The sequence below is a fragment of the Vulpes vulpes genome, chromosome 5, assembly GCF_048418805.1.
Source record: "Vulpes vulpes isolate BD-2025 chromosome 5, VulVul3, whole genome shotgun sequence".
Classification (NCBI taxonomy): Eukaryota; Metazoa; Chordata; class Mammalia; order Carnivora; family Canidae; genus Vulpes; species Vulpes vulpes.
Genome location: NC_132784.1, coordinates 45,894,454 through 45,913,229, shown reverse-complemented (window position 1 = coordinate 45,913,229; position 18,776 = coordinate 45,894,454). Strand labels below are relative to the sequence as shown.

Below are 18,776 nucleotides of genomic sequence, written 5' to 3'. Positions count from 1 at the left end.
GAGGAAGCTCTGATCCCTTCATCTCATCACATCAGGAATTAGGGCTTTAACATTTACGTGGAGGTGAGGGGCTACAAACATTCAGTCCACAGCAATGGCTGAGAGTTTCCTAGAACTGAAGCAAGATACACATTTCCAGATGGAAAAAATATCTGATGAACAAGATAGATTTTGAGGAACAATTAAAAAATATACTTAATGCAAGGAAATATCAAGAACACTATGAAGAAAAAAAAATGTGAAAACTACAAGGAGCAACAATTATCTTGACATAAATTTTCCTATTAGCCACTTTGGTGCCAGAAGACTGTAAGAATCGTACCTCTAGAGTGTTAAAGAGTGCTCTGAATCTAGAATTCCACACCCATCTTCTAAGTCCATTATGAGCGTGAGACATATAGATACCCAATGAGGCACGATGATTCCAAAAGCTACTACCTGTTGAATTGCTTAATTATTGAAGAGCATAGAAAAATGAATCTTAATGTAAGAGAATGAAAGAAGTAAGAACTCTTAATTTTTAAGAATGTCTAATTTGGAGGAAGCAAACCACAATGCAAGCCTAAAGGACTCATTTTTTAAATAATTTCCAGGGATTCTATGTTTGACCAGCTGACTGGAAGACAGTTTTACTTCTGACAAAGATAATAAATATCTGCACTAGTACTAATTAAACACCGTACATACTCAGCATTCTCCGAATTGCTTATGATGTGTAAATTCATTTAACCATCATGGCAACCTTATGAGAAAAGCATTGGTTTTTCTAGTTTACACCAAAAGAAAATTGAATCATAAAGAAGCACTATTCCTGGCCCATGGTTAGATGACTCATAAGTGCTAGCACTGAGATTTAGGGACTGAATGTCAAGGGCCTGGAGTTACTTGTTTAGCCACCATGTTCCAGTGGGTCATCGTCTCTGCCTTGTGTCACGGGGAAGGTGCTTCCTGGGAGACACTCTCAGAGTCCAGCCGCACTCCCGCAGCCAGGCTCTGTAGCTAGCTCGGATACCCCAAACCAGATCTGTCTTCATTCTTGTGACTTAAGCGATGATCTGCTCTGTCTCTGATCCACTCAAAAGCATTCTGTGCTATTTGAAGCAAACACCTCTAAAGGAAGACATTTGTGGTTCCCCTCTGACTCTTTTTTTTAAATAAAGATTTTATTTATTTATTCATGAGAGACACAAAGAAAGGCAGAGACACAGGCAGAGGGAGAAGCAGACACCCTTTGGAGAGCCCAATGAAGGACTTGATCCCAGGACCCCAGAATCATGACCTGAGCCAAAGGCAAATGCTCAACCACTGGGCCACCCAGGCGTCCCTCCCACTTACTCGTATACCCAGCCCATCTCCTCTTCCCTGAACTCTCAGCTCAATCCTTGATCTTGATTCTATGTCTGAACCACTGGACCAAATGTTTATTCCCACTATCCTTGAGGTTTAAACATGAATATCCCCAAAGGACTTTGACTCAAACTTTTCTGAGTTGCTTTTTTTTTTTTTTTTTTTTGCTGCTATAAGAAGGCAGCTCTAAACCATTTTACACACAACCCCATCTGACTCCTAATACTGGCTCCCAGCAGGGGAGGTTGTTCTCTTATATCATTTATTCTGTTTTTCCTTGTTCTCCCACAAAATGAAGCATGATTCCTGATCCCTGGGAATCAAGGTATGACAGGTCTTATGAACTAATGACCCAATGGAATGACAAGAAACAAATGGTTGCATGGAAACATGTTTATTTTTTATATATGTTTGCAATTTTACATTAGTTATAGACACATCTATGTAATAATAATGCTAGAAATACACATATATTTCAATGCTTTCTTCTAAGTATTTATTATAAAAGGGCATGGAAGGGCAACTACTCATCCCTCATTATACAAACAAGTAAATGCATATTTTAGAAAAATAACTGATCACTCGCTTCTGTAACTATATCAGTTACATAAAACTGACAGTGAACAATAATTAAAACCATTATATAAAATAATAAATAATACAGTTAAAGTTAATGCTATAAAATAAACCCATAGTAAGGAAGACCTAACTGGGACATCCTTCTACTTACGAGAACAAATGATTAGTCAGCTTTGCAATGCTAAGGTGGATAGTTGTCTAGTTATTTCTGTACTTATCATTAGTGTGTAGTAGAAGTTATTCAGAAAAGAGCAGAAATGTGTAGAAAAAAAGTCTCTAAATTTTTGGCACTCATCACAATTCTGAGGCTTACAGCTCATACTACAAAATCCTGTGCAGAAACAGAACTTTTCAATTTTGGGGTGAGACAAGCCTGCCAAAAAAGAGGATGCTCTTGGTGATTTTGTGCATGATAAGGAAGAGGAAAGGATGGTCTGCCACAAACTGTGGGCCTCCGTGGCCAGTTCTCCCTGACAGAGTGGCCCCAGTGCCAGCAGCTGCTTCCGTGCCCTCCTCGTTCACATCAACTGTGGCTTGATGGAACACTTGGGACAGAAACAGGTCGTTTGTGTTGGACATTCCTGAGAAATTGGCCTGGCCTCGGCTGAAGGCTTCCTCCATGCCCATGTTCCTGAGAATGGATCTGAGTTCATAGCGCTCCTCTAATTTGAACTGGGGGAGGTACACCTCCACATTATCTTCGGCCATCATGTCTTTGCTGGTCCACTTAATGAATTTGTCATAGGTTATTTCACTTTCCAGCTACAAATTAAAACATTAAAAAGTGCTCAGAAAAGAAGGCAAATAACTTAAAAATATCATGTTAAAAATCAATGACTTTAACTTTACCATATGGTGGGTGATATAAAAATTTTATACACCGGTAAAATTTTTGCATGAATGTAGCACATATGACATATGTTAACGGTCTAAATTAAACTTTGAGACATGAACATTTATTATCAACCAATTCACATGTTTCTGTGAGGTGCTGCACACCATTTTCTATGCCTGTAGACATGTTTGTCATGAAAGGTAAGTTTAGCTGCAGAGGTTTAAAACAATACAAGCTGGAATGGCTTACCAACTCCAAGCCAGTGGACACATCGGCAATTTCATCTGGAAGCAACAAGAACATGCTGATGTTTCCAGCATATGGGAGTTCTAGAATCTGAGTCTTCAGGTCCCCTATGTATCCAATGTTCAGGTCTGCATGCAAGTACATCATCTGTACAGGAACGCGCTGAGTCTAAAATTATTAAAAAGTAAATTATGAAAGTCGATATTAAGATGTCAGGAGATCTATAATTAGACTTAAAAGAGAAATAGGTTCTGCTTTAGTATTGAAGAAATATCTTCTTAAAAATCAACAAAATAAACTATTTATACCCTCAGAGCTGCTCTGATCTTATTAGCTTTATCATGATTACATCTATTATTAAGATGGACAATAATAATAATTATAATAATACTAAAAATTTGTTCAGCACCTGCCATGGGCCAAGAATTCTGCGAAATCTCATTGAATCCTTACAATAGTCAAATTCCACTGATCAAAAAATGGAATCCATGGAAGATAAATATCAGTAGAACCTTAGTGTAGAACCTACTTCTGCATCCAGAATTATGTAATTCTAAAGCCCATGGTCTCAACATTACTCATACAGCCTCTCAGAAAATTACTGAGTGGTACTCGGTAACTTGAGTCAACCAACTGTTCAAAGTGCATAATTTATGACTAACAAGTCATGTAGGAGCATGAGTGGTCTCTAATTTTTTTTCTCTGTCTTGGCCAAGGTCTTAAATATATGTTAGGAAAAGTCCATCTTGTCTCATACCGCGTTCACACGGAAAGGATAAAGTCCATTTAATTTCTTCTCAAATGGAGTCTTCCATTTTCCTTTGAAGTAGACAGCATTCACCAGGACCATCTTGGTGTCCCCATCTACAGAACCTTCAGGTAACAAGTCTGGGATTTTGCCTACAGAAAACATGACACATGTTTAGGTTTCATGACCAAGAACTGCGACGTTATTATGATTTGAATCTTTTGAGTCCTCATCAAACTCAGCATGTACATTTGTCAGATTCTGCAGAGGTAATGACCTCAAGCTCAAGTTTTTCTCCCAATGTATCTAAAGCATAAGTAAAGCAGACTACATTTCTTGGAAGGTTTGCAAAGTCCAAGAGAAAATGAAGAAGTAATGCATCTAAAATTTAGAATGCCTATCAAACTGGAAAATTTTCACCTCCTTTTTTGTTGTTTTCTCAAAGTTTCTCAAAGTTTAGAGCTCCTTCTAGATCTGATCCAGACAATCCATGAGTCTGACCCACTGACTCATTCAAAAACTTTTTTTTTTTTTTAAGTCATGCTACACCTACAGCAGAAGTCAGGCAGATACAAGAGAGGAGAAAGGAAGAACTGCCCTGGAGGGAAGAGAATGTTGGAAGAGGTGTTCAAAATAAGCAGTGAAACAATGTGTCAGAAATTCTACAACAGAATGCAAAGTACTTTGGCAGTGCAGAGAAGGGAGTAAATGAGCATGCCAGGGAAGGAAGGGTCTCAGAAATTATCACATCCAAGTGTGATAGTTAACAACAACAACAACAAAATGGCTTAAGAAACAGCCCGTGTATAGTAAATACCTGCTCTATAATTTTTCAAAGGCTCAAATACATCATTTTACTTAATCCTCATAACTATTCTGTTGGGGTCTCAGTAGTGTCATTTTACACAAAAAGACCCCCTGCTGAGAAAGGTTAGCAACCTCGTCAAGCTCACAAACTGGTAAACTGGTCAGGCTTGTGTGCCCACCTCCACTGCTACCAATCCTACCGACAGATACAAGACTAATACAAAGGTCAATGTAATCTGACCAGCTTCCATAGATTCATCATTATATCCCCAGTCAACTGAAATTCTTGGTGACTTATAGATCAATGGAACAGAATAGAGAACCCAGAAATGGGCCCTCAACTCTATGGTCAACTAATATTCAACAAAGCAGGAAAGACTATCCATTGGAAAAAGGACAGTCTCTTCAATAAATGGTGCTGAGAAAATTGGACAGCCACATGCAGAAGAATGAAACTAGACCATTCTCTTACACCAACACAAAGATAAACTCAAAATGGATGAAAGATCTAAATATGAGACAAAAATCCATCCAAATCCAAGAGGAGAAGACAGACAACACCCTTTCTGAACTTGGCCACAGGAACTTCTTGCAAGATACATCTATGAAGGCAAGGGAAACAAAAGCAAAAATGAACCACTGGGACATCATCAAGATAAAATGCTTCTGCACAGCAAAAGAAATGGTCAACAAAACAAAAAGACAGCCTACGGAATGGGAGAAGATATTTGCAAATGACCTATCATATAAAAGGCTGGTATCCAAGATCTATAAAGAACTTATTAAACTCAACAGCAAAGAAATAAACAATCCAATCATGAAATGAATTGGCAAAAGACATGAAGAGAAATCTCACAGAGGAAGACATAGATATGGCCAACACGCATATGAGAAAATGTTCTATATCACGTGCCATCAGGGAAATATAAATCAAAACCACAATGAGATACCACCTCACACCAGTGAGAATGGTGAAAATTAACAAGACAGGAAACAACACATGTTGGAGAGGATGTGGAGGAAGGGGAACCCTCTTGCACCATTGGTGGGAATGTGAACTGGTGCAGCCACTCTGGAAAACTGTGTGGAGGTTCCTCAAAGAGTTAAAAATAGAGCTACCCTACGACCCAGCAATTGTTCTGCTGAGATTTACCCCAAAGGTACAGATACAGTGAAATGCCAAGACACCTGCACCCCAATGTTCACAGCAGCAATGTACACAATGGCCAAACTGTGGAAGGAGCCTCGGTGTCCATCGACAGAAGATGTGGTATATGTATATAATGGGATATTACTCAGTCATTGGAAACAACGAATACCCACCATTTGCTTGGACGTGGGTGGAACTGGAGGGTATTATGCTGAGTGAAGTAAGTCAATCGGAGAAGTACAATTATATGGTTTCACTCATATGAAGAATATAAATATAGTGAAAGGGATTAGAGGGGAAAGGAGAGAAAACAAGTGGGAAATATCAGAAAGGGAGACAGAACATGAGAGACTCCTAACTCTGGGAAACGAACAAGGGGTAGTGGAAGGGGAGGTGGGCGGGGGGATGGGGTGACTGGGTGACAGGCACTGAGGGGTGCAGTTGACAGGATGAGCACTGGGTGTTATACTATATGTTGGCAAATAGAACTCCAATAAAAAATATACAGAAAAAAGAAAAGAAAAGAAAAGAAAGAAAAGAAAAGAAAAGAAAGAAAAGAAAAGAAAAGAAAAGAAAAGAAAAGAAAAGAAAAGAAAAGAAAAGAAATTCTTGGTGACTAATGACAATTCCTATGGCTTCACTTAACTTTGTGACGTGAATGACAGCACTAATGTGATCATCACAAATAAAGTAGACAATTCCCTCAAATTATTATAAAATATGATAAAGCAGTCAGCCCAGGGGACCACGAGGCATTCTGGCAACACAACTGTTTCCTTCACGGCCACTGAAGACAATGCGTAAAGAGAAAAAAGAATTGGTGCTGTTCTCAGAAAAGCAGAACCTCCACATCTCTTGAATGTTGCAGCTTTTACTTTCACTTCTGCTAACCTTCACTTTCCCTCATTCCTCTGTGTCTGTGGTTTGTCAGTATTTTAGGACAGTAATTGCAAAATCTGTTATAGAAATGAAGAACAAAAGTAATCAACTATTTTCAGAGGAACAGAAATATTTTATAAATTCTACAGAACTCAGTTCATGTGTTGTTTCCCATTATGGGCGCCAAGAAACCAAGACACCAAACTATTGCTTGAAACAAAGTTTTAAAACATAGTAGTTACATGAAAATTTACTTCCTGCCTAAATTGTCTAACAGACTCTTTAAACACCCAAATGAAGAATTCAGAATTAGACTAAGGATCGAACAAGAGGAACCCCCACTTTCACCACTAACTGGTAGTGGGATCGTGAATGAGCCAGTTAACCCCTCAGGAACTCGGGGTCCAACAAAAAAAAGGGGCAAATTTGGGTAAATTATCTCCAAGGACCTTTCTGTCCTATCAGCTCATAAATCTATGGAATACCCAAGCAATTCACCTTTGCAGTAATCTCTATATTTTTCTTCTTAGAAATCTGTCTACATGTTGCTAGTCAGCAGTTACTTATTTAAGTCCTATTATTCTACCTGGAGATTTGGAAGAATGAAGGATTTTCATGATCGGTCAAAGGCTGTGCTAATTTTTGTGGGGACACAGGAGAAGGGTGACATATTGCCCTTATCCTCAAATTATTATAGTCTATATGGGATGGCAAGGCAAGCAAAATAAAATCAGTTCAGTCACAGTTGAAGGCTGTACAAAGCAAATGTTTAACAGGAGTCATGAAGCTAACAAAGCTCCAGAAGAGTGGAGAAGAGGTGAGTGGCTGGGAGATACCGCTAAGAAAGGCTAGGACTCTAGTGAACCCCTTAAACTCTGAAGTTAGGGAATGCAGAAAAAGTAAGCCTGGAAGTAGCAGCTGACATGCCATGGAGAGCTCCGGAGCCAGCAGTCATCAAGCACAGTCGGTTGGATTATTAAGAATTCAAAAGTCGGTGAAGAATAAGATCCTCTGCAGAGGCCAGCTGGAGGGCAGTGAAGTTGTTCCCATGTGGGGACGTTGGGGACATAGTGACAGTATGACAAGTGCGTGACTTCGCCTCTGCAGTCTCATCCCCTCCCTTGTGCTTTACATTCAAGTCCAGCCAGTCTCTACTCCTTGCCCCAGAGGGCCAAGCTCCCTCACCTCTGCATCCTGGAACAACTGAGCCCTCTGTCTGGAACTCTCTCCCTGAGCCTCACCAGCTGCAGCCCATTCTCGTAATCACAACATAAACACTTCTCATTTCCAGAAGACCCTTCCTGTCATTACATTGGAGGCAAGGGCCTTTCTCGTGTGCCCCCATAAAAGCACGTATGACCACCTTGCAGCCATGGCCGATTGAACTGAACACCTCCCCTAGCCGTGAGTTCTAGGTTGGCGGGGTTGTCTCCTTTCCATTTTTATCCTCCTTTGCGTGTACGGTGCCTGGCTCTTGTAAGTGCTGGATAAACCATTGTTGACTGAAGGATTGAATTCAGTAACAATGAATGGATGACTTAATTAAGTTTGAGTCCTGGTAAAAACCACATGGTGAGACAGGAGCCCATGAAAGAAGTAGGGGTAGGGACATGAGCTGCACCAGCAGGGACCTAAAGACCTCACAGCAGATTGGCTGTGAATGGTGAATACCAGTTAAAATACTTTTCTGATCCTGCCTCTTCCATTGCCAGTGGTCTCGCACCACTTACTCAAGGCGGGGGGGTGGGGGACACATCTTCTTTCTTTGTTTTTGTCCACACCGGACATACAGCACAATTATTTCAACACTGGTATTTCCTGCCTTGGAAATCCTCTCTGCCTGCCCTCATCTTCCATTCTTAGGTAATATCCAAAATCAGATTAGTAAGTACGGAACAGATGTCTTCCTGCAGGAGGCCTCAACTATCCTTTCTCACTTAGAACACCACTCAGTTGAACAAGAATAAGGCTGCACTAGCCGAAGTAACCACGGTTGGGTGAATTTTAAGGGAGTTAGGGCTAAGTGTGGGGAATGATTTCTTTAAAAAAATTAGATGGGAGGTTTCTAACTGAAAAGAAGAACAGGAAATATTGCTTTGGTTGTACCTTTGGTTTGAGTCTTGACCCAGAAATTTATCTTTTTTCGGGTTTCTTCAGCACATTCTAGGAAGTCCACTGCCTGGGGTTCTGTGGAGTAGTATTTCTTGGAGAGTCGCATATATTCCTTTAAAGCAAGAAATAGGCAAAAGGTGACACAGAATATACACTGAACAAGACTTGGTGTCATTGTAAATCATGGGCTCCCTGCCCAAGACTTGGGGGGAGAAATGGGGGGCCCGAGATAGGGGAAGGGGGGCTGGGAGGCTGAAAGAGGAAACGGTGTGGATTATGCGTGCTCCGGGGACCCCCTTGCCCACACTCATTTGCACTCCTGCACTGTGCACTACGCCACTGGGTAGGAGGGGAAGGCTGGGCTCGCGGGAAGGCTCGGGAAACCAGCGCTCCCCAAGCGCCAGCGCTCGCTGTGCACGCGGGGCTTCGGCAGCGGCGGAGGGAGCGCCCACCACGGAGCATGCGCAGCGGCTGCCGTGACCCAGGGCGCGGGATCGCCGCTCTCTCAGCCTGGAGGGTCGCTGCACGTCGTCGGGTGGGGGCCCCGCCACTGCAGCTACAGGCTTCACTCACTTCCTTGAACCTCGCAGTCTTCTCTCCGAACAGCTTGTTGACGCTCTCCAGTAAGTACTCCCCTGAGGCTGCGCTGACTGCGGCGCTGAGGGAGCTGAAGGCCGAGTGGAGTGCGGCTCCCGCTTGGGCCTTAAACACAGACGAGGCGCTCTTTAGAGAACACAGGACGCCCAGCAGGATTATTTGTTAAGCAAACTTTTTTTTTAATGCCACAATGAAATGCTGTATTAATGCATACTTTGAATTTTCTTTTTTTTTTTCTAAAGATTTTATTCATTCATTCATGAGAGACACACAGAGAGAGGCAGAGGCACAGGCAGAGGAAGAAGCAGGCTCCACGCAAGGAGCCCGACGTGGGACTCGATCCCGTGACCCCAGGATCACCCCCTGGGCTGAAGGCCAACGCTCAACCACTGAGCCACCCACGTGCCCCTACTTATTTTCTGACACTTTAGAGGAATCTCTGAGGAAACATTTTCGGTGTAGTGCATGAAAACTCCTAAGGTAAGGTTTTCCTTACCTTAGACTTAGCTGCACCTACAGATTGTGTTTAACCAGCAAGTGACCAACATCCTAGAAGAAAGTGAGGCGTCTTTGAGGAGTTCCTAAACCTCAGGGTCTCTAAGGAATTTTATTCTATTAAAACGTTACCTTAGAAATGTTTTAGAAAAAGTTAATATATATAAAAAAAGAAAAAGTTAAAAAAATTGTAAAAAAAGAAAAAGTTAATATAACAGCTGAAAGTATCCACTTTATAACTAAAGGGTGGTCTGTGCAGTGGGAAATCTGGGTTCTAGGAAGCCACGAGAATGCGGGTGGCTTCCAGTCCGCTCCCCCCGCCCCCCCATTTGTAAGCGTGATGACAGATCCCGGGGCCCTACAGATGGGCTGCCGGGAGTCACAGGAGGCCTGACTGAGCCTCCATACTGAAGAGGCCTTCTCCACCTCCTCTGGCCCATGATTCCCTGGGCAACAGGCCATTGGAGCAGCCTTCCAAGAAGGAAGCTATGCAGGATCCCACTCCCCCCTCCAGCCCATGAACATATTATGGAAGTTGCTAATCAGTAGGAGTATATCTATACCCAATTTCTGTAAGTTATCTGGATAGCTGGTGCTGAAGGAAGTAGAGTACCAAGAAGAGATATTGGTACCTGAGATAGGTGAGAAATAGATACATATGTATATACATACAAGGACAGGTGATAAATAGGTAAATAGAGGGGCTGGAGAGGGATATCTGAGGGTCATGGTCTCTCATGACGTCATCCCATTCCCCAATTGTTTGTCACTCTTTACCTTCTCCCACCTGGAAATCTACATCCGGGCATGTGCATTCTCATTGCCACAATGGTTTCAGAATGAATTGCACATCCCCAACCAGCGGCAGAGCAGTGTGATCGAATTTAGAAACAGTTCTGGCCTAAAAGCCATGAAGCCTAAGTTCTACTCACCCCCCCCACCACCCATACTTATCAGTGTGCTCAGAGGATATTTATTTAAGGACTCTGAGTCTTTGTTTTCTTTCTATGAATGGAGGAAGTTGTACTAGATTCTTTCCCTGTCTACCACGGTGACTTTAAGATGAGAAGATTCTAGAAATAAAATGCAAAATAAATTATGAACCGATGAGTTAGATACCTGTGAAATAGCCTCAGGATAAAGGCTCTTCTGGATCTGCTGCATGAGTTCACAACCTGTAAGGTTTTCTGGGGTCACGGGGGTCTCAGGGGCTCCAACTTTGTCAAACTGAAACACCTATAATTGGAATTAGACAGAACACAGTTAATTGTATCCTTTCCTGCCAGATTATTCACCTTAAAACCAGCAGCTCTCAGGTATCTCTTAGTGGTCCTGTCTACTTCCCTGCCTTTGTGTCTCGGGAACAAGCAGATACTCTTTATACATAATATGTAAGTGTCAGCAACTGGAATTTTCCTCACAGGAAACAGCTTGAGTTATTTTATACTAATCCATAGACTGGCCATTTAGACAACACTTTGTTATTATGAGGTGATTTACAATCTCTTCACTAAATTATCATCCAACCCATAAATGGCCTTGATAAAAAATGCCAGTATTGTGAAGAAAGTAATAAGATTAGCTCATGACCTTGTATTTCTTTGTCTTTTCAATAGCCTTATATATTATACACTTTTCATCTGTCAAAAGTCAGTTTAAGCATAAAAACAGTTATTCAATATGAACAGGGATCACATAAAATATTTGCACATACCGTATTACACATGGAAACCAACATCTATGTGGGAGACAGGCAACAGGGGTCAGATGACATATAGACAATCTTTATATTGTGAGTGGCAGATCCAGAAAACACAGGGAAGGTGTGCAGGTGAAGGCTGGCCCCTAGGAAGCTGCCTCAGGCTCCTTCCCAAAATTACAGCTTCCCAGCCTGGCCTCTCCAGTCTCAGCACCCCCACGCTGGCCCTGCACCCAGTCCTTCCCCCAACCTCCAACATCCTCTGGGTCTTGCTGGTCCTGCGGGACATCCCTTGGGGGGCCCAGGGTGAGGAGGAACTTATCTGGTAACTAGATTGATGGTGGGGACTCTGCTAACAAAGGAAAAGTAGGCTTGCCCAGCCAGGCAGTGAGTTTCTGGGTTGGCAGGAAAGGTGTCAGGCGTTGTGAGATCTTTCTCAGCTCATCAAATTATATATCAAGTGGCCCTACTCTGCCCCTACATAAGGGAAGAATATTTCCTGAAGCAGCTTTTCTGCTTTTCATCCCCTCAAAGGAAGTTGATGCTTAAATCAGGAGTCTCCTGGCTAGCACCAAAGCCTTCCTGAATCATTGCAAAGCCTTCCTGAATCATTGCAAAGCCTTCCTGGATCATTGCAAAAGCCCCCACAGAAATGGGGGATGGGGGGGCCCTGGGTCATGTGGAGGCCACAAGATAGAGGCAGGCACAGTGCCCAGACAAGCAACTGAGCCTGGGCAGGTCTGGGGCCTCATCCAGAACATAAGAGCTGGGAGGACCACTCCTTGTGCACACCAATCTCTTACAGACTTGTGTGCTCTAGGAGTTCATCTCCTTTATGTATTCATTGTCTCCACTTCCACACTATCACTTGCCCAGCAACACTGAGTCCCAGCTATGTGGCCTCTCCCTGGTCTGTAAGATGAATGTGGGGATCATAGCCTCTGTTTCACAGGCTCGTGCATCATATGGGCAAATTCACAAAACGCTCCTCAAAAGGTGCCTGGCGAAGGCGCTGAGGAGCACAAGCTGCTAGAACAGGTACAGCTACCAGGCGCTCTATGGGTTATCTCTAATCTGCACAACCATCATGCAGGCTGGGCATTTGCATTCTCACTTTGTAGATGGGAAAGCTGAGCCTCAGACCATGCCTTCCCTCACACACCTAGTAGGAATGCCAAAGCCACCACTCAACACTGCTTGGGCTGTCCCAAAGTCCATACTTCCTCCAAGCCAACGAGCCTCTCTTTTCTTTTCAATAGGGAGTTAACCCAATTTTCCCTTGAATTGTAAAATCAGCACAGGCAGCAGAGTTATAGGAAAACAATATGACATCTTTGCATAGACCCACGTGCTTCAAGCTCTTTCCAGATACGGAAAAGCTGGCTGGACCCGGAGTGACCAATATGTTCCTTTGCCTCTGGTATCAACATTTATTTGTTTTTTAATTTAGCACCCTACCCTACCTCATTTGTCATCCCCCCCCTCAAATAACATTGCTTCTGATTCCTTTACATTTAAAAAATCAAGATCCTGATGTTTTCTAAAACTCACCATGCAGTTCACGTTTTCTTTTCTCCAAGGGGAAGAGAACAAAGGGGAAGGAGTGTTGCCACATGGTGCTGGTATTAGAGTTGAGCAACTGTTTCGTTGTAAGCCTTGATGTTTAAACTTCCACACACACAGGGAGTGAAGGCTTTTACCTCCCTTCCTCCTGCAGTGAGATTGGCCAACACCCCCCCACCCCCCCCCCCGTGAACCACCTCATAAGAGGCAGGTTGTAAATGGGTCACTGTGCACCAGCGAGGGATGTATGCATCAGGTAGGGTTCTCATGGGAAACCCAAAAGTGGCCGGAGGCATTTTGGTGTAACTGAACACACAGTGTGTACCCGTGAGAAAGCAGAGCCTGTACTGTGAGCATACAACGTCAGTGTTTGTCGCTACATGAATCCGAAAGAATCATTAGATGATTACCTTATCTGGCTCCCTGACCTGGGACATAACAGGAACGTGTGCATTTTAAATGTGCTGAATGCATCTCATGGGAGCACTGAAGTATGTGGTGGAAGCAGGTCAATGGATTTCTAAGGCCCTGGGTCCAGTCCCCTGACTGAGTCCCTTCACAGAGTCCTTCCACCAATACCTCACGATGCTGCCCCACATCCTGTCCACCCTGATTTTGAAAACTGGCCATCATGCCAGCCCCTCATTTTGTTGATGTGACCTCACAGAGTTGATAGCATGGCTGGGGCCCTCTGAAGTAACGCTGCTCTCCTTGCATCTTCAACAGTGTGGTGACCACAGCTCTTCACGAAAAGCTCTTAAAACCAAAGGAGAAATTCTTTACATGTGTGGGGAGCAAACACAGCCCAGTGGGAGAGGCACAGAAGGAGCCTGAATGGACTAGGCATCAGGAAACCGTAGGAGACCCTGGCAGGTGCGCCATTCACGCTGCTAGGCTTCCCTCTATAAGATGATGCTTGTCTTAAAACCAAATGAGATAAAGCATGCAAAATACTTTGAAAAGTATAAATATAATCTTATAAAATGTAAGACATGGTCCCTATTTCCAGCCTTGTGGGATAAGAAAGATGCAGTATGCCTTCTGCTATCCACAGTTGAGAGTTTTTGTGGTTTAGCTATTTTGCAGATTTGAATCTAGAGAACTTGTGTTGTAATAGCATGTGACAACCATCGACCTTGATAACATCAAGCTGTCTGAAGCATGAAATTACAATTCTACACTTCCATTCAAGTGGGACCCAGTCCTAATTTGGAGCTTTAATAGACACTCACATTGGCCATCTGGTCTGCAGTTTTTCCCCTGGCACCCAGGTAGACCATGGCTATGGTGGATGAGATGCTCCATGGAGAGAAGAAGAGATTCGGGGTGGCACTAGTATTTGCCAGATGCTTGAAAATATTGAGGGCGAAGATGGTGTTTGCCACATAAAGGTCTTCCATTGTTTCAATCTGGAAGGAAAGCAAGGAAGAAAAAAGCTCTAAAAGATGACAACATTTTGGGTCATGTCAGCCAAGTAGTACAGGTGTACCCTGCACAGGACAGGGCTTCCCTCTCTGTTCTTCCTTCATGGGACAACATGAAGTAGAGCCTGGATGGCATCATGGTCCTATGACCTGTGCAGCCTTATAGGGCTCCACACTTGGTGCGATGCTCTGCTGTCACCAACTTAAAATTCTTGATAATTTTGAACAAGGGGCTCTGCATTTTCCTTTTGCACTGGATCCTGTGAACTATGTAGTTGATCCTGAGATGCAACAAACAGTTAAATGATGAGTAGGGACGTTCCATATAATAACCATAATAACAGCAATGACAATAAATAGCATTCATTAGATTCTTACTACACAACAGATGCTGTTCTAAACATTTTACCAACCATTTAATTCTTGCCAAAACCCTATGTGAAAGGCGTTGCTATTCATGTTCTACGAAGGAAGAAACTACAGCACAGAGGATCAGAAAAGTGACCAGTGTCACCCAGCTATAAGGGGCAGGAGGCATGGAAGCCAGGTGGGTGGCCTCCAGGGTCATGATTTCAACCTCTGCTGCATCTGCAAATATCAGGGACCCACATGGGCAAATACACACCTATTCAAACATATGCCACATGCACACATATTATTGTTGGTCCCTGGTGAGATTGTCAATTCTTTCAGATTCCCTGTTTCTAAGAGTGTCTCAGATTCATCACCTGAGGGTTGGTTTTTTACCCAGCTCCTATCTCCTGTACCACCCCCCCACCCACACACACACATATCCATCAATGGCCTGCAGTGAAACAGCTTCCTATATTATGAGGGGCCATGCTGGAAACGCCACCTGCTTCTCCTGCCACCCCCCAGCAGGGCAGTCCATTGCAGCACTGCAGGGATCATACGTACACACACCCTGTCACCACCTGAAGATAAAGGACAGACACACCTTCCATGACCCAAGTCTCTGTGTGAAGCGGAATGCGGGGACACACCCAAGGTATGCATGGGTATCTGTTGGTACTGGCCAGTGATCATTCTCTGGCTGTGTGTTATGCTTTCAATGTGGCTTAAAACACACCCTATAATTACCAAAATATATAAATATACCAAATGACGCTGACACTCAGCATCCCACAGGAAACTTTGTGACAGTGGCTTCCCAGAGCTGAGGAGAGGCTGGGGGAGGTTCCAAGGTGAAGGACGTCCTGCATCTGTAGGGCTTGGCTCACTCAGCAGGCTTCCTGGCAAGCGCCAGCTCCCACGTCCCTCCCTAATCCAGGCTGTCTTAGGTGAACACTTGGCTCATGACCACTTTTTAAGAAAATCGTTGCAATTTGGATCAAAATGGCTCATGTGAAATACCACCCAAATGTATTTTAGCAAGACAAAATTGTGAATTAAGCAAAATTTGTCCCTGAAGCTACCTCTTCTCATTCAATCCTCACAGGATCTATAAAAGGTAGGTACTGTTATCTTCATTTTATAGGTAACCTTCTGATGCGCAGAGAGATTAAGTAACTTGCATAAGGTCACAGAGCTTCTATGGATGATGCAGGGATTGAAGCCTAGGTCTGCTGCAGGAACCCACTCGACCCACTGCCTCTCCTGCTGGAGGTGAACTTCACTATTATGTGTAAGAGTTTAGGCAGCTTACTAGCTTGAGAAATGCTAGAAAGAGGAAACAAAAATAGGAAGGTAGTAAGTCCACAATGCTCCTAGAAGGCTTATTAAGTAGGGGGAACAAAAAAACCACTATTGTATTTTCTTGTTTCATCACAGAGATTAGGTTAACTTGGGTGACTCAGACATTTGTTTCCTCGTCCTTCTACTGATTTAAAATTGTCTTTATATTAACTAGTCTTACTGGGCAGATTGTTTTTGTAAGTTATCTCAGTAACATTTTGGAAACAAATTGAGAATTAATTTCATAAATAAAATACATCTCTATCCTCTTGTGAAAAAAAACTAAATAAAGATTCAGCCTCAGACGAGTAACTGTAGCCTTCTCCTAGACTGAATTCTTTATAGTATCCTGCGTAGTAGTAGGTCACTGACACTAACAAAATTTAAGTGTTAAAACAAGCTATTAGAGAGGCTTTTGATAGCTTTCCGGTGACTTTATAAATGAAACAAGTAAAGGACAGAATTAAATTGTCCCAGGTGCATTTACTTCTTTTAAAAATAGTCTATTTTTTATACTTTTAAGTAAGGTGCAATTAACTACATCTAACATTAAAAAATAAGATCTCATGTCTATATTGCAGTTACCAAATTCCTTCAGCAGCATTGTTTTCATTTAATTTGTGTCATTACTTGCTCAGGAAAACCTAGTAATTTCTTGTTATCAAAACCTGAAGATGCAGACTGCACAGCTAGTTAGCTTCAAAGCCTAGACCGAATCTCAGCCTTCTGATTCTGAGTCTGGCGCTTTTCACATGAAGTTTGAGAAGTTTGTTGTCTTAGAAATCTATGAAGGCACACATATAGCATGTTTCCTCTCAGACAAGTCCATGCCTTACCTTTGGGTAGGAATCTGCCTGACACAATGTAAAATCAAAGTCACAGAATGGTGTCAAATAGCATAATTGCCCGAAACAGGTAACACCTGTTGTGAGTTTCTTACCACTCAAAATTTACAACTTCATTAACTTCCAGATATCATGCTGCTAATTAAGGTTTAATATTATCACGAGGAAGAATAAATGGAGAGCATATGTGGGGCTGGGCTTCTCATTGGCACTGGATGTTAGATTGGAGTTTGCTGTGGCATTTAAAACAATTTGTTTTGCGACTGCATAGTGCAAATATTTAGAAATTGACCACAAAAATCAAAGAAAACAAAGAGGAAATAGTACCTTCAAGGAAATGTCCCATCCAAACTTAGTGCATTCTCTCCCCAATTAAAAGCAGTTCCTGTTATTTGATGACTTTCATAATGAATGAGCGTCTGTTTGGGGGCATTAAATTATTTATCGAACTATTACTTCAGTCAGTCCAACAACCAGTTTGGCAAATTTTTCTCTTCCATTAAATTGACCAATTATTGACTAAATTCAATAAATATAATGGGGTGTTCAATAGACCCAACCCAGATTGCTGCTGAATTTCTGCAATTTCTGACAGTTTTAGGTAAAGGCGGTCATCCTTCTTATTTTTATTATATTTATATGATACTTATAGATTATTTTCATTGCTTAAATTACTGCATTTTAATGACATGTGAATTATATCAATTAATAATCGATATAGCCATTTCCACCCAGTTCAGTGTCAAAATCCTAGTCAGTAAAGTATATACATTTTCTAACCTGTTCGATAAAATCGACATCACCACTGATAGTGCACTTTGGTTAATGTTACACAGGCATCAGCTGGCTTCTGAGACTCAAGATTAAGCCTTACTATAAATTTAGGTCAACTCTTGAACTAAAATAGTTTCACTTAAAAATAGTCTAAACAAGAAAACACCATGACATTTCTACTCATTTTCTAAAGACATCCCACACTTTAACTTTCATTATTAATAATACCAGTACAAAGGAAGAGGGGGGAAAATGAAAGCCTGTTTCACAGAGAGGCCACGGCCTCTGAAATACCTGGTTATTCCCGGAGGCGCTGCTGACAAGAAACCGTCCTCAGAGAGCTGTCAGTGCACACATGAAGAGGACTGGTTTTATAAAGCTCTGCCCCTCCCACACAACATTGTTTTTTTCTCTTTCTAATCTGTATCCTTTGAGTGATTCAACATTTTACTCAGAAAGACATCACTATTATAAAAATGCTTGTTTGCTAAGGCATCATTTAAGAAATTTGTCCAGAGGATGACATCATTCAGAAACCTAAGAATTTGGCAATACCTACACATGCCTGTTAAAATTAGCTAAAGTCTGTCAGCCCGTTTCAAGTGTCCCCCTCTATACCGGTGCCCAAGGACAGTGCCGAACTCGACAATAAGCCTTCTGTCATTGTGCAGGGATGGCCGGTGGGCTCTTGGCAATATTTAAAGACAACAGAATCCATTCTCTCTGAGTCTAGACACCCCTGAAGTGACTCTTTGGGCATGGAAAGGAAAAGAGAACCACTATTTTTCTTTCTTGGAGATTCTCTATTTTAAATTGTCTTAGATATCTCAAACTATAATTTCCTAAATAATTCTGGGTTCCACCCTAATCTCCCGTCACCAACCACACCCAAAGAACTTTCTGTTTGCCCCTGTTTCCAATACAGATCTTATCTTTTATTATACAGAGAAAATCTGTGTACTTGATACTGACTTTTAATTT

General features: G+C 42.2%; 1 protein-coding gene across 1 annotated transcript; it reads right to left on the bottom strand.

Moving 5' to 3' along the window:
• Positions 1–1,725: 1,725 nt before the first annotated feature.
• On the bottom strand, positions 1,726–18,144 carry SERPINB2 (serpin family B member 2). Its single transcript, XM_025997577.2, has 8 exons — positions 18,090–18,144; positions 14,290–14,466; positions 10,915–11,031; positions 9,277–9,405; positions 8,698–8,815; positions 3,765–3,907; positions 3,011–3,175; positions 1,726–2,688 (listed from the first exon to the last, which is right to left on the bottom strand). The coding sequence occupies exons 2-8, from the start codon at positions 14,455–14,457 to the stop codon at positions 2,278–2,280; spliced, it is 1,251 nt and encodes a 416-aa protein (XP_025853362.2). The 5' UTR covers positions 14,458–14,466; positions 18,090–18,144; the 3' UTR covers positions 1,726–2,277.
• Positions 18,145–18,776: the final 632 nt, after the last annotated feature.